This window comes from Aplysia californica, unplaced genomic scaffold (assembly GCF_000002075.1).
Source record: "Aplysia californica isolate F4 #8 unplaced genomic scaffold, AplCal3.0 scaffold00151, whole genome shotgun sequence".
In the NCBI taxonomy this organism is placed as follows: Eukaryota; Metazoa; Mollusca; class Gastropoda; order Aplysiida; family Aplysiidae; genus Aplysia; species Aplysia californica.
Window position 1 is genome coordinate 944,110 of NW_004797421.1, and position 15,159 is coordinate 959,268.

A 15,159-nucleotide genomic window follows, 5' to 3' on the forward strand; every position below is an offset into this window, starting at 1 on the left:
TTTGTTTAGAAATCATCTGGGCCTGCCAGGATTATCAAAGTACATTATGTGAGGCATTGTGGTGAAATCAGGCACTCGTCAAAATAAGAAAATCAAAGAAACCGCCATTTTTCTGTGTGCCTGACCATTTTTTTCGAGTTTTCCTTTTTTGGCTCAATACCTTTTACGTCCATTTGATTAAAACAACAAAAAATGTAAATTTTCAGTTTCCAAGGAATCTCAACCATTGGAAGTCACCAAACTTTGGCAGCCATTTTCTTGGTAATTTTACTGCTGAAACCAGGTGACTCCCATCTGATTCGATTGCAAATATCTCAACTTCTTTTCAAGACAGATGGGTATTTTTTTCATCAAAAGGTAAACAAATGAATAGGCTTTAAGATGATACCAATAACTCCACCTGTGCAAATACTGATGAGTGCTTGATTCCACCACGTCTTGACATATATGCCTAAAACTATTCCAAGTGTAGTGAGTCATTGTTTCAGTCAAAGTCAAAGAGAGAGAGCATTGAGAAATTTTGTTCCCAATATTTTGCCAGCAAAAGTGTTGCAGTAAATAAGCAATAATGAGCATTTTCTTGAATGAGATTAGTCAAATTCTGGTAAATCTCCATTATTTTGTTGGGTAAAAGTATTACAACACTTTTACACAATGTGGTCATATGAAAGCAGAAGATTAAAGGTGCTACAAGAGAGTAACAAACACAAAAAAGGAGGAGGCTACAGCCCAATATGAAGTTGAGTAGATTTATGGCTGATTACATCATTGGTTCAAACATCTTAGTGGATTGTGGATATGGTCCACGATATGCACCCCCCCCCCCCCTCAAGATAACATTTGACAAAGATGACATCAGAGCAAGCAACACATTCATAATACTGCACAATCATGCTACAGGAGCGCCATCAATTCCAGTGTGGGTATTACCAGCTACAAGAGACTGGTCAGTCCTTTCCTTGAGCTGCACGTTTGAATCTACCATGTCTGGGACCTCGCTTTCTGGGTCAGGGCTTACGATAGGCTTCCCTGAATCTTCCCCCTCTCCCACATGTCCTCTCTCTCCAGCTCCACCATCCCCTGTAAATAATGAGATGCCTCCATCGCCCTTGCTAAACTTTTCGTCAGCATCACTATTCCTTTGCGCTCCTCCACTATCTTCTTCTGTCACATCGAGATGCTCAAACACATCATCCTGATCCCTTTTTTCAACCGAGGACTCCGAAGACATGAAACGAAAATCCTTTTCATCAAGGGCTGAAGCACCAGTCTGATTAGCATTCACAGTCGAAGCAATAACATGAGCTCTACTCTCCACACCACCATCCTCATTTGCACTGTCGTAAGCTTGGAGACTGATCGAGCTGGACAAACTTTTGTTGTCGCTGGCAGGGCCAAACAACTCACCGCTGGTTTCAAAATCTGCGTAGTTATTCATGCTGGAGGTGGTGGATTTGTTGACAAAACTGTCAAAGTGACGCCCAGAGGCAGTCAGGCTGTCTCCGCCGATAGACGTCCCGTCGGTGTCCAGAATGACAGCTGGTGATGGTGGCAGCTTCATCTGCTGGTTCTGTACCGACACTTGCCTGTCTAGGCTGGATCCTGATGCTGACGGAGGTCCTTCTCCATTGATGAGCAGAGGAGTTCGCTCACCATCAGATGCATCTCCCATCCTCTTACCTCGACTCAGAGTTTTATGCATGCCCCGTCCTGCAAATTATCACACAAATTTCAGACATTTCATTTGACTGTTTGATGAAAAATTGAAGTTGTTCGCCTACAGTATATTTAACCGCAAATGAAAGACATATAAACTGCATATTGTTATAATTCAAAGGAATTCAAATATTCCCAGACCTTTTGTAAAACATTTATTTTAACTACTTATCGCCAGGCAACTTACGGTTGGAACCACAGTGCCAGCAATCTGCTGTCAGCCACTTAGTCAAATTCTATACAACGACGATAATATTATACAGTAGTCTCCGCCTAAGATCCCGGTGCTCGGGAGCAAGGAAATGCGGGATCTTAGGTGAACCGGGATCTTAACCGACGAACCCAGGGGAGAATCTATGGTGACCCATGCTAAGGCTCACAATAGGTACAATGGTCTCCCTCCACTCTAAAATGAACTGACATGACCGCTTGGTGGGTTTATGATGTATGCGAGCAAAGAGTGGTTAACCTTGGTGAACTATCACAGTGTATAGTGGGATGAGGCGTGCCATTTTCACTTATCCTATCATGAGTCTCATGATCTACGCGTATCCAGTTGCCCCTCCCCCTTACCTGTCGAAAATTTATAGCTTTCCATCTCTGACCGAGTACTCCCCCCCCCCCCCAACAGCCTTTGTCGTTACACACCATTACGTTGTGAACACACCAATTAAAATTCAGTCTGTCTCACAAATTCAGGAGTAGAGACAACTTCTGCAATGATAGGGGAAGAGTTCACAGTTCGATGTGATCCCACCTGGAACGAACGTGTAGGCCCTACCCACCCAGCGAGTGATGTAAGTTTAGAGGGAGAGCTCAGGTGTGAGTGCGATGCCAGGGGAAAACAAATGCGTCGGACAGTTCATACCCCGGTGTGATCTCGTCAGGGGCAAACATTGTATCGCTTCATCCAGTTTTACAACGTGTATGTGATCAAATTCATGATAGTGGCTGATCTTTGACGAGACGGACAGTTTATTGATCTAAACTTTTCACTCTTGCTTGATTGGCTGTGCCCGCCCGGGTTTTTGTTCCGCAAATTATGATCTGAAATGCGGGATCTTAGCCGAATGTAGACCTTCAGAGTGAATCAGAGCGGGATCTTAGGGGTGACTTCTGCATAGTAAAAATTCTGTTTTCTTACAACAGCGGGATCTTAAGTGAACCGGGATCGTAAGCGGTGGGGTCTTAGGCAGAGACTACTGTATTAATTTTCAGCAAATAGCTCTCTCCCACCAGGAGTTCTGTCATTAGATGAAGAACTATCAAAATAGGTTTACCTGTTTTGATTTCATTTCCAATTTAGAGACATGTATGTCAGTCTCAGGTTTAATACCAATACTGGGCTCCAGCAAAGAGGATTAATTCATGAGTTAAGCTTTCCTAGTAAAATAAAGAACCCTTACAAAAATCACATAATATCACCAACAACATAAAGTAGATAGGCAACAACAACTTGTTATTAGCTTGTCCAGAAAGAAAACAGAAAGGCATGTCTCACCCTCGATATCAACATAAACAAAAATGGAAGCTGTTTTATATGAATGAATATTGTAATAGAAAAAATTCTCACTTAAATGAGAGTATGCCAAATCTAAATATTACCAAAATTAAAACTAAATACATTTGATGACACTCCACTATGAATTAATTGACATAAGTATCATACTTGAATGGGTAAAGAAACAGCTGAAACATAAAAGAAATCCTTGGAAAGTCGTTTGATCCAAAAGTACAATGCAACAATTTGCAGTTACATAGATAAATGCACTGTGCATGTCCTCGGTAGATTCACTTAACGCTTTCATGTTTCATCTGTCTAACACTGGCTGAGAAAAATGCTCAACCTGGCTGAAATGAAACCGCCTGACACTCTCCTTGTTTCTTCTCCAAGACTTCAGTAGTCAGCTTAGTTTTGATAAAAAGAGATCACTTGACACATAGCTGCCACTCAGGAATTTCAAAAAAGGAGGAAATTCATGCGAAGGCGGACGCGCGCTCTCCGAAGGCCGGAGTAAAACCAGTGAGATCCAGAGGCAATATATACTGGAAAATCTAGCCTATGGTTTTGGAAGGGAAAACTGTCATATTTGTTAACCATAGGCAACTGAATTAAAATGTATTTGAAAAAAAAACAAAAAAAACAAAAAAAAACAACCAAAGGCACTAAGTAGACTAACAAGCATTTGTTGAGTCAATTTGACACAGTTTGGACTTGGTGACTAAAAATCCAGCGTTCGTTGCAAGCTGGTGTCTTATAAAAAGATTTCTTTCACTTTAAACGTGTACATCGATGTAGAGCGCGCGCAGTATTGGATCAAGGAGGCAACACCTTTGCCGCTGTACTGAGCACTCCTGTACAATTGCGGTCCCGTTTGCACTTAACTTACTAGTCCTTCTGAAGAGTGTAGATCTAATCTGAATTAAAATTATAGCCTAGGCTATCTAATCTAGATCTAGAATCTAGATATCTAAATATGTGTAAATCTAGATTATATCTAGAGATAGATCTAGATTCACTTCAACAGCCACAATAGCCGTCATGTAAACAAACGGGACCGCAATTGTGCAGGAGTGCCGCGGGCCGCGATTTCTTTATCGCACGCAAAGTGCAGCAAGCGGGGCTCCTTTTATTTTTACATTCTGCATCAATTTCTCTCGAATTTACGCCGTTTTCAATGACAACTCGGCGTGCTAACTTCCCGATGTCCGATCGACACTGTGTTGCTCCACAATAAACAAAGTGAAACTAGCGCTAGGCTTAGAAGATCGGAAGTAGAAAGCTGCGGGCGGACATGCGCAAGCTGCGTTTTCGTCTCTCTCCCGGTTCGGTGTTTTCCGCGTGTAAAAAAGTATCGCAATTTGCGACCGAGTGCGGTCCAGCGGAGGAAGGAGGAAAGTAGTGGGAAAAGCTAGATGAAGCGGAGTTTCCGCTATTTAGCGGGAAAGTGGCAGCTATGTTGACATTAAGTTTTAGCTGGCACCAGCAGTCAGAATTTACGGTAAAATTAAAATGCAGTAGAATGTAAATAGAAAGACTGCCTGGTGAACAGAAAGTTGAGCAAATGGGTGACCACTGTCGGCGGAGAAAGTAAACAGATACAAGAAAACAAAGTGTTGGTAATAAGATATGTTACTGACATACCTATGTATCTAGCGTGCTCCACCACATCTTCCGTAACATCTCGTACGTCCCACATGGAGAGGAACGACCTTAGACAGTCTTGTTGCTCCGCCGCCAGATTCACAAATGGTTTGTGTGAGAATGAAAAATAGTGTGCTACCGCAGCCAGAAACATTTCTATGCAAATGAGAAAATCCTGAAACAGCAGAAAAGAAAGTAAAGTTGCACTTTCATCTAAAATAAATACATTGATTACAATAATGGCCCTTAAAGTTGAGAAGTAAGAATATTGACAAATGGAAACCTGCAAATGTAATGGTATAAAAAAAAAGGAGGAGCTACAACAGACCCATCCAATCAACCCTTTCGTTGCCAGGGGGTATACGTTCCCACTGTCAGCGCTGATTTTCAGCTGAGCTCGTTACCCAGGACGGCAGCCTAATGTTTCAGTATCAATGGACGTGAGGTCTAGATCTAGCGCACTCGTGACATATTTCCGACACCAGGGCTTCGATTGTCACTTTTTTCACTTTTCTTGTACCCATTTCCTCCAATCTTACTCATAATTTTGAATAACCCGCAAATCTAGGTAAAAATAAAGAATTTATTTGCCTTTTTACAGCCATTTCGATGTTTACGTTTTACGAGAGCATGAGGCCGTCCGCAAGCCTACATTTAACTTTATCGATCGCTTGCAAGCCCAGCAGTAAAAAAATAATAACAGATTTGGTACCGATATGCATATCTGTTATTCCTGAATACCAATATATGCAGCCTTAGCGGGGTAAATTCCGTACAGAAGAATTAGAGCCAGCTTAATTATTAGTGTGATGTACATGTACCGTCATAAAGGCAACCAGGAGCAGCAAATTTTGCCAATTTCCATGACGTACACGGTACGGCACAGCGCTAATAATTAAGCACTTTCATGATGTACCAGGTACGTCATAAGGCAACCAAGGGGTTAACTTCAAATTAATGGAGGACCTACTGACATTACATTTTAAAGATGTATTTAATTTCTATACGCCTAAGTTCAACATAAACCTTTACCTCTCAGATGTTTTAAGGTACTGTTTGTCTTTTGTTTCAGTTGACAAAATACAATTTTTAAAAACCTATAGCACCACCTGACAATTTCTTCGTGTTAAGCAGACTTTGTGTTGCAGGAAGTTGCAATGTATAGAATAAAGAGGGAGAAAATATCAAAGATTTAAAATCCTTTTGTGGTTACAAGACTCCTGTTTAACGGCTTTGTGTTAAACAAGGTCTACTGTATTTTCAAATACAATCGAACCTGCTCTAACGTCCATTTGTATAAGACAATCACCGGTACAAATGGCCACTTCCCATTTCCGTCTTGCGTTTTTTTAACACAAAAATAATATTAAAACTGTTTAAGACTACTACACCTGGTCTAAGGCAACCACTTTTCTCCTAAAAAATGGGTGGGCGTCTTAAACAAGTTTGACTACCTCAAAATATGCACCATGCATGACTGTACCTCAATACATTCATCATGCATTTTACCATTGGGATAAATCTGCAAACATTCTCCAATGTCAAATTACCTGTAGACCTGTGGAGACTTCTTTCTCATCTTTATAGAAGACCCACGTGCCATTCTTAGGTATAGCTCCAGTTTCGGTCAGTATAGCAATCAACAAGGCCTGCCTGAAATGTAATTGGTGTACAATTCGTTACATTCCATGTATAGATTATGTCGTCAGTTCACTGGTCAACAAGGCCTGCCTGAAATACATTATAAGTGCAGTTCATTTCAGACTTTACTAAGATATTGTTGAAAATGTTCTTCGCCCTCATCAACACAATTTGAACATTTAAGATTTCTAATCATTTATTAAAAATTTTGGTGAACTGTTTTGTAATTATGGACACTGGTCTAAGATTCCTCTACCTCATGATTATCAACCAATCCATAAAAAAAAGAACCAACAACAACCAAAAACTCAATAAGAGACTTGTACAGTGGAACTCGGATTCAACGAGCTCGGATTCAACGAGAACTCGGATTCAACGAGAAGAGATAGATTCCCCGTTTTTTTTCTTCTTTAAATCAATAAAAATAACCCGGATTCAACGAGCATTTAAATCAGCGAGCTCGGATTCAACGAGGTCATTTCCAGGATGAACAGCCCCGCAGACGTGGCTTCGCTCATTTTTCTCCCAGAACGAACTTTATCTATTCACGGAAACCTTCCATTGCACCTGCATCGTGTACTATTATTTACTTAGCCGATTGCATGCGACCAATCAGCGGCCTTTTTCCATACCAACACATGCGTTGTTGGCATGGGCAAGTGTCTACTCTAGCGTGTGCGTGTCGAGGAGAGAGGGGGCACTAGCAGTCCGGGCATTGAACGTCGCAGATACAAACGCGTCACAGTCTTTTTTTCCCCCTCGGCAACTGATCATTATTACAATGATAAGCTAGTCTTGACATAGATCTTCGTAATGAATTGTGCGCTGGTCTATGGAATCAAAAGTTGCCGTATGCTAGGCTCTACACAGCAACACAACTTTTTAGCAAACAAATTGAGATGACACAGATAAACATTTGAGCGAATCGGCCTTTTTATTACACAGATCATAATATGCAGACATTTCAGTCACTACATGTTACTTCTCTTTACACATTACTTGCTCAGTGCCTGTAATTATCTACACAAAACCTCATACAGTGGAAACCATATATAACAGGCCCGGTAATAACAGGGATCCGGTAATAACAGGGATTTTTTAAATCCCCGTTTTTTCCTACTCTTTGTCTCTATTAAAAGTTATCGACAATAACAGGGCCTCATCGGAGCCCAACCGGTTATAGCAGGGACAAAGGCTCGTAAACAATTTGTAAAAAGAGAGAAAGAGTAACGCAGCGATGGAGCAAGCCCACGCAAACCATGCCACTGCAAGGACACGCAGCGTGTGAAGCGAGAGAGGGCTGCGGTGTGCTGCAGACCTCGATCTAGCCCGAAACCTAGCAACACGCGCGCGTGGCGTAATGTGTCACCAACAATGTCAAGCGCTAGAGAAAATGCTTTTCAATTGACAAAAAATACGAAATAATCCAGGCTGTTGACAAAAAGCAAGCTTGACTGGCAGAGATTTGCTGTCAGTTCGACATTCCACAAGGGTCGATTCACACCATTATCAAGGATAGAGAGAAAATAGTTGAAGCGTACTCCAATGGAAAGTTCGCTCGGGATCGAAAGAAGATGAGACTACCCAATGCAGATTCTGTGGACCAAGCTCTTCTGATGTGGATTAAGGAGGCAAGGAGAAAATTGGTGCCAAAACCCCTGTTCGTGGGTACTTGTGGCAAGGGCAACTACCCATAAATAAGTACAGCTGGATTAGTCCACAAATGCTTATTTTCCTTGCATTTCTGATTTAACAGGGATCGGATATAACATGACATTTTCTCTACTCCCACCATCCCTGCTGTATCAGGTTTCCACTGTATTTGCTATAACGAGCACTCGGATTCAACGAGATTTTAGGTCAGGCCCGGCGACCTCGTTGAATCCGAGTTCCACTGTATTTTACAATGTGAACAACAAAAACAACCATAAGCTGAAGGTGTTACTTTACAGCAAAAACATAACAATAAAAATAATTACATGCTCACCATGCAAATTCTTCTATAAGATTTTCTTTTAACTTACCAAAATGACAGGAAGACCACAGCTTTCACACACAAGAACTTTGGTACTGGTTTCAATGGCTGAAGCTCTTCTTTGAAAGCTTTGTAAAATAATATAAGGCAGTACATTGCGAGCTGAGGAAGGAAATCACTCAAAATGTAAACTGGGCTTGTATGAGAAGCTTTAGTTACACATCTCTAATGCCTTAAAAAAAACCCAGAAACTCTGACCCGGCTTTGCAAGATGTTTAAAAATATGGGAGTTACTCCTTTTCGTAGTGACTTGACAATATGTCAGTTTCTTTCTTAGCCGCACCACAATTAATAGTTTTATAGCAATTTACTGACCCAGCTACATAAAACAAAGAAGCTTACTTGTATATTAGCCATTCACAGCCAATTAGAGCTCAATATAATATGATTATCTCATACACACATGCAAACTGAGATTTTTGTTTGTTTGAGTAAAGAGAAGCACATTCACACAATAATGGTGAACAAGAGCTAGGACAGACCAAGACAGAGCCAACATGGGGAAAGCAAAGAAACTGGTTCTACCCACAGCACCCTCCAACCACTCTTGATGAAAAATTGAGGTTTTAAAAAAGAAGACATTACAAAATTTTAGTCAATAAATATTGCCAGTTTTTCGACAACAATTTCCAACAAATCCAAAAACAGCATACCCCCCCCCATGACTATTGTTATACATTCTATCTAATTACTGACTACCTGTCAGTCAAAACACTAACACGACTACAATACCAATAAGTCAACTTACAATCTGTGACATATTGTTGATGACGGCAATGTAAGACCACCCATTGGTAAAGTTCAGTTCGCCCTCTTCATATTTGCCAAACATCTCGCAGATTCTAAAACAGAGAAAAAAGTGTCTTACTACGAGAAAAAGTTCAAGGGCCTATAACTTTATATTTGTTTTAGAGCTTAATTCTAAGATTTCTGCCATGGGACAAATCATACTCCAGGTGTTCAAGATTTTCATAATTTGAATCGACACCATTCAATTAACAACCTTGGTTACGTCCACCATGAAAATGGGTAGAGATAAAGACGCTTCTGTATTAGACATCACCCTCAGCAAAAACTTTCCAACAATCTATTAAAATGAGTATGCCAAAGAGCAGTCACTTTGAAGCCAAGTCTCAAACTTAAAAATTACACTTCCATATTCATTCCAAGAGTATTGCATCTGAATTTTGGCACAGTACCTTTCTAAAATATAACTGACTCTGCTCTGACTGTAAGATTCTACTTCCCATTTAAATGGAAATCACAGACAAAACAAAGGCATAAAACAAATCCTGGAAGACATAAGACAGAAGACGTACTCCACCCCAAATGATATCTTGCAACAATCATATATTGAGACTTCAGAAAAAGTCCCTGGCACTGAAATTGACAACACATTAACCAGTATAACATCACAGCCAAACACTATTTTAAAAATGTCTTGGCCCCTAAAGAATTCAAAGAAATTATTTAGCAAATAAAATTAACTTTAAAAAAAAACCAACATAATTTTATCAACGGACAGAAATTATAGAAGTTAAAAGGAAAAACATGATCAACTTACAGAGCTATCACAGTCATGGCAGGACGCACCACAGTATACTGGAGGACGCCATGTTTACACCTCTGGATGAATTTCCTGAGAATAACAATGGGAATTACAAGTGACCTCCAAGGAGACATTACAAACATAAAAATAAAAATGTGAGATAAAAAGCAACAAAATGTGAAGTACAAAACACTAACAGCAGCTATGAAACAGGTGCTGCGACCTCTAAAATTTGAGATTATTATCAGAAATAGAAATTTGACACAATCACATTTAGTTTCAGTATTAAAAAATATCTTGGATCAGACAGCAAACTTAAAATTTGTTTGGTGTCAGGCATTACATGAATCCTTTCTATCTTCAGCTGAAGACAAGGCCCACACAACTTTTAGCTATCCTTCTATAGTCTAGTGTAGCAATAATAATAATAATAATAATAATAATAATAATAATAATAATAATAGTAATAGTAGTAGTAGTGTAATTTATATAGCGTGCATATCCACGCTTTACAGCATGCTCTATATGCTTTACAATCAATATTACCCTAGCAGACCCTAGAACACTCAGAAACATTCTCAGTTTCCCGGGAAGCATACAGTGTAAGTAGTGGATTGCACACACCCACGTTTAAATGGGAAGTAGAATCTTACATCAGCAGTCCGAGCAGGTTCAGTTATGTTTAGAAAGGTACTGTGCAAAAATTCAGATGCATTACACAAGGAATGAGTATGGAAATGTAATTTTTAAGTTTGTCTTCAAAGTGACTACTCTTTGGCATACTTATAGAAAATGATTATAGAAAAGTTTTTGCTGGGGGTGATTTCAAATACAAAGACATCTTTATCTCTACATAACTTTCGTGATGAATGTGAATGTACACAAGGTTGCGAGTCTTTATCTCTCCTCCATCTTTTTTGTTTGTTACTCACTTGTAACACCTCTAATCTTAAGCTCTTATAAGATCTAATTGTGCCTCAAGTGGTATAAAACACTAACACTTTAAGTACAAAACAAAGCATAAGCTTACGGAGAGTTGTGGCAAGGAGGAAGGCAACAAAGAGGGAACACATGCTTCACCGGAGGCTTGTTTTCCACCTGGGGATGGGAAACATAAAATACATGGAAGGGATAAGAAATAAAAAATACAAGGAATGGATAAGAAATAAAAGAACTTAAGTTAATCTGATCGAAAAAAATTTCACTTTGCCCTGTTTACACTGCAGCATTCTTTACAATTCGTCTCCCCATTTTTTCTCTTTTCTCCCTACCCCATACATATGCCTTTCAAATAAGCTACAGTTTGTTCACTTTCGTCTGTCTGCAATTAAAACAAAATAAAAACAAACCACTCTATTTAATATTCACCCGTTTTTGTACGCGGGTCTTAAAGTTAAATGACCAGCAGAATCTAAACCGCCATTACTGAATGTCACTGCAAACTAAGGTTCCGACACGTTTTCTTTGATCCTTGCCTACAGCTGGTCAAAAAATAAAGAAATGAAGCTCTACAGCATAGGCTACATTTAAAACATCCAAATGTAGACCCATTTTTATCAACACAACGCTTAACACAGGCGTAAGAAAAGTTTTCCAACAGACGGGATTGAACTTTTCAAATTCAAGACTCTATGGGGACAGGGTGGTAATGCGGTCTCATAATGAGAAATTTGTAGGCTAGGTTACTGTAAATTATTTATAGTAGTGACCTAATGTGTGCACCTAAACGTTGGGGTTTAATATAGGACCCAAATAAAAAAAATAGAAACTTTTTTATTACTGGACCAAGATTTTTGTTTTAAAATATCTTTGTTTGTTTGCTGGCCTACAGGAAAGCCATGCAAAGTAATGTGCGCATTGGCAAATTAATAAATGAGCTCGAATTTTCTTAACCTAAAGTGATGAAAGTGAACAAGCTATACATTATTTCTACTATGACACCAAACTTCCACGGCATCAAGTTTCAACATACAGTATAACACGGATAGCTCGAATTCGTCGGGACCGGCCTCAGTAGTTCAAGGTAACAGAAGTTCGAGGGATATCTTACAAAGATAAAGAAGAAAAAAAAAACCCGGGACCGCAGGTACAGTTTGACAGATGTGTGATTTTGAGTCTTCTGTGTTCGCCCTATCCGTATTATACTGTATTTATCTCTTCAGATTGTATCTTCTGTTGCGGTTAAGGTCACTGAAACTTTTCACGGTGTTCAGTACAGAAACCTAAATCTCTTCACCTGTATGTCCAAGTGGGGGTACTCATGATTGAGGAAAGACATGAGGTACGCCATAAAGTTGTAGATCACATAAGCTTCGTAGCACTCTCGTAATGTATCCAGGTAGATGGCTGCTGCAGGGAATCTCAAAGCAAACCACTGAAAATTGAATTAGGTATTATAAGGTTGAGCTCTATAACAACCATGCTTCGACTTAAGAGTTTCATTTGAGATCAAGTCACAAACAAATTACCCCATGCACTGACAAAATCAAGCTTTCATCTATGATATTATCATTTTAACAGAAGAGTGAGCCAGTTTAAGATTTCTCATCCCAGCAGAATAATAATTATAATATTTTTCTTCTTCAGCCTCTTATTTTTTTATATTGTAAAGCCCATTGACCATTTTTTAGAAAATGGAAATGCACGGCATAAATGCTATTTATTAATATTATTATTAGATCTATTATTTTCGCAAAAAGTTTAAAAGGGCCTTTGGCAATTTAATATTCCTAAGTCATTCTTTTTGGAAGCAAATCATGAGATGACAGTAAAAAATATAAAATGTCACACTTAGATAGGTTAAAAGTACAGAAGAATAATGATTAATAAACAGCATTTGTATAGCCCATATCCCCACTAAACAGCAAGTCCTACGCATTTTACAAACTAAAGTCAAACCGCTTTGTATCCCCCCCCCCTCCCCCGGTTATACTGCTAGCCCCGCTTAACGTCAGGTTTTGCTGATGTACGAAAAAGAACACTTTTATATATACATATTTATATAGTATTTGCACATTTACACTGCCATCTGTCAACCGTCTAGTTGTACGGTCCTTATTAAACTAACTAATGTAAATTTGCCTGGTTATTCTACCAATGAATTGACCCCCACAGGTAAACATTACATATGGAACCCACTGTATGAAAGCTCGATAATCGCTTTCCCAAACACTTCTCTATGAGCTCGGCCAATATCTAGCACTTGTCGGCAATTTGGCTTCTGATTTGCACAGATTCTGAAAAAGCTATGAAATTATTTTTAGACATTTACCAAAATTCTTTCAAAAATTGGAATTAAATTTTAAAGTCGCCTGGAGAAACTTCAAAGCAACCGTACCACCTCGGCCTGCCAACAAAGTATATCTGGCATTAACGCCAGATATCAGCATGATGACCAAAAGGTGGTGGGAAGCCGTGAGGCTTTAATATTGTGAGGACTCACACTCAAGTATGGCAGGTCTAAGACAACCTGAGGACTGACAAGTATTGGGAAGAAAAAGACCCTGTGTCTCAATTTTTTAAGTCCATCTGTGCCTTTTTTAACAAGAACAAAATCAGCTGAAAACTATCCATACCAGTACTTTCAAAGAGAACAACATAACTTCATTTTAAGTCACAAGATATCATTTCAACATGTGCACAAACATACAAAACAATAGAAATGAAATAGAAATATATAACTCACAGCATTCATTGCGTATATGGGAACCATCCATAGTATCCTAAAAGAGAAAAAAAAATCTTTAAGATGTCTGCAAATGTTAAACAAATGTCTCAATGGCACTGCAACATAATAAACAGTTTCTTGTGGATAAATAAAACTTACATTTATCACAAAAACATATTGATGGATGCTAGACTACGGCAAACATCATATATTACAATTTGGTATAAGTATATATAAGTCATGAGATACTGCGACACTAAGGCAAAAATGGCTCCTCCTATGATTTTGTCACAGGTGCATTCAGCTTGAAAAACTGACAAAATATAGAAAAGACAAATGAAAAGAGTTATAGTCAGGGCAACACCAAATGGACAACTTGTCAACCTCATTACACAGAATTTAAGAGGTAAATAGCTCTGATTTTTTGCATGAGCCTCTGAATTCCAAAAGACCTAAAACATCTCCATTTTTGTGCATATGCAACAAATATATAGAGGTGTTTTCTTCTATAATATAATCATTAGTATTTAATTACAGTCTGGGAGAACTCTTTGACTAGAAGAAGAACGATAAGTGAGTGGTAGTCTTTTTGTTTGTTTAACTTCTTTTTTTTTGGAACTGACTGCGTGCCGCAGGACGGAGTTGTTGTCAGTCCAGCGGTTAGTGAGTGACGGTGTGTTTATTTAGATTGAGTAACTGTAACATACAATGTGTTAAATTTCTTTCATATCTTCAAAGTCTTGAGACCGCACGCATTTCAATTTGCTGTCATTTTTTTCATTAATCCCCATGACTATATCAATTAATTTACAAACCCCCCAAAAACGTTGCTCTAAAATTCGGAACTATTTCTCCAAAGAAGCTGATTGAGGCTGTCTCTTTTATTCATTTTTTTTAATTCTGAAAAAAAGACAAGACATGTCATAAAAAAGAGTGAGCATAAGAAGGAGTCACATTTTCACTGTTTACAAAAATGGAGATACGACAAGAAAGCTCTGAAGTCGCAACATATCAGTTAAATTGTTCGAAAATTACAAGAACAAAAAATAAGTTAAACAGCAAGCAATGCTATATGACTAGACAGGATTTCAGACACAAAATCAATTTTGTTCGTTTAAATAAACAGAATTATTATTATTATTTTAAAACAAGCAAATGGACGATGGAAATAAATGAATAAAGTTATGTTAGACAATTACCATAGATAAAATATAATGAAAGGTAGACTTACTAGGCCTAGTTATGACGCCGGAGAATAGCTTAGCTTCCGATCTATTGACCGGCGTGACGCCAGAGATTAGCCACTTCCTTTAAGGAAAGGCCACCTCTATTCTCACCCCGGGTGAGAATAGCGCAGGCGAGTCTTTTGGCTATTCTCACCCGGTGGGCGTTCACCGCTATAGCCT

At 38.9% G+C, this 15,159-nt stretch overlaps 1 protein-coding gene across 1 annotated transcript in view; it reads right to left on the reverse strand.

Annotated features, from left to right (window-relative positions):
- Positions 1–343: 343 nt before the first annotated feature.
- The window catches only part of LOC101851801 (transmembrane protein 184C), a 16,282-nt gene continuing 1,466 nt past the window's right edge, over positions 344–15,159 (reverse strand). The window contains exons 2-10 of the mRNA XM_005097289.3: positions 13,772–13,808; positions 12,323–12,460; positions 11,117–11,184; positions 10,102–10,176; positions 9,286–9,379; positions 8,527–8,639; positions 6,412–6,514; positions 4,862–5,036; positions 344–1,710 (exon numbers count right to left, since the gene is read on the reverse strand). Coding sequence (XP_005097346.1) covers positions 890–1,710; positions 4,862–5,036; positions 6,412–6,514; positions 8,527–8,639; positions 9,286–9,379; positions 10,102–10,176; positions 11,117–11,184; positions 12,323–12,460; positions 13,772–13,808 — 1,624 coding nt within the window. The 3' untranslated portion in view covers positions 344–889. The remainder of the gene's footprint in view (positions 1,711–4,861; positions 5,037–6,411; positions 6,515–8,526; positions 8,640–9,285; positions 9,380–10,101; positions 10,177–11,116; positions 11,185–12,322; positions 12,461–13,771; positions 13,809–15,159) is intronic.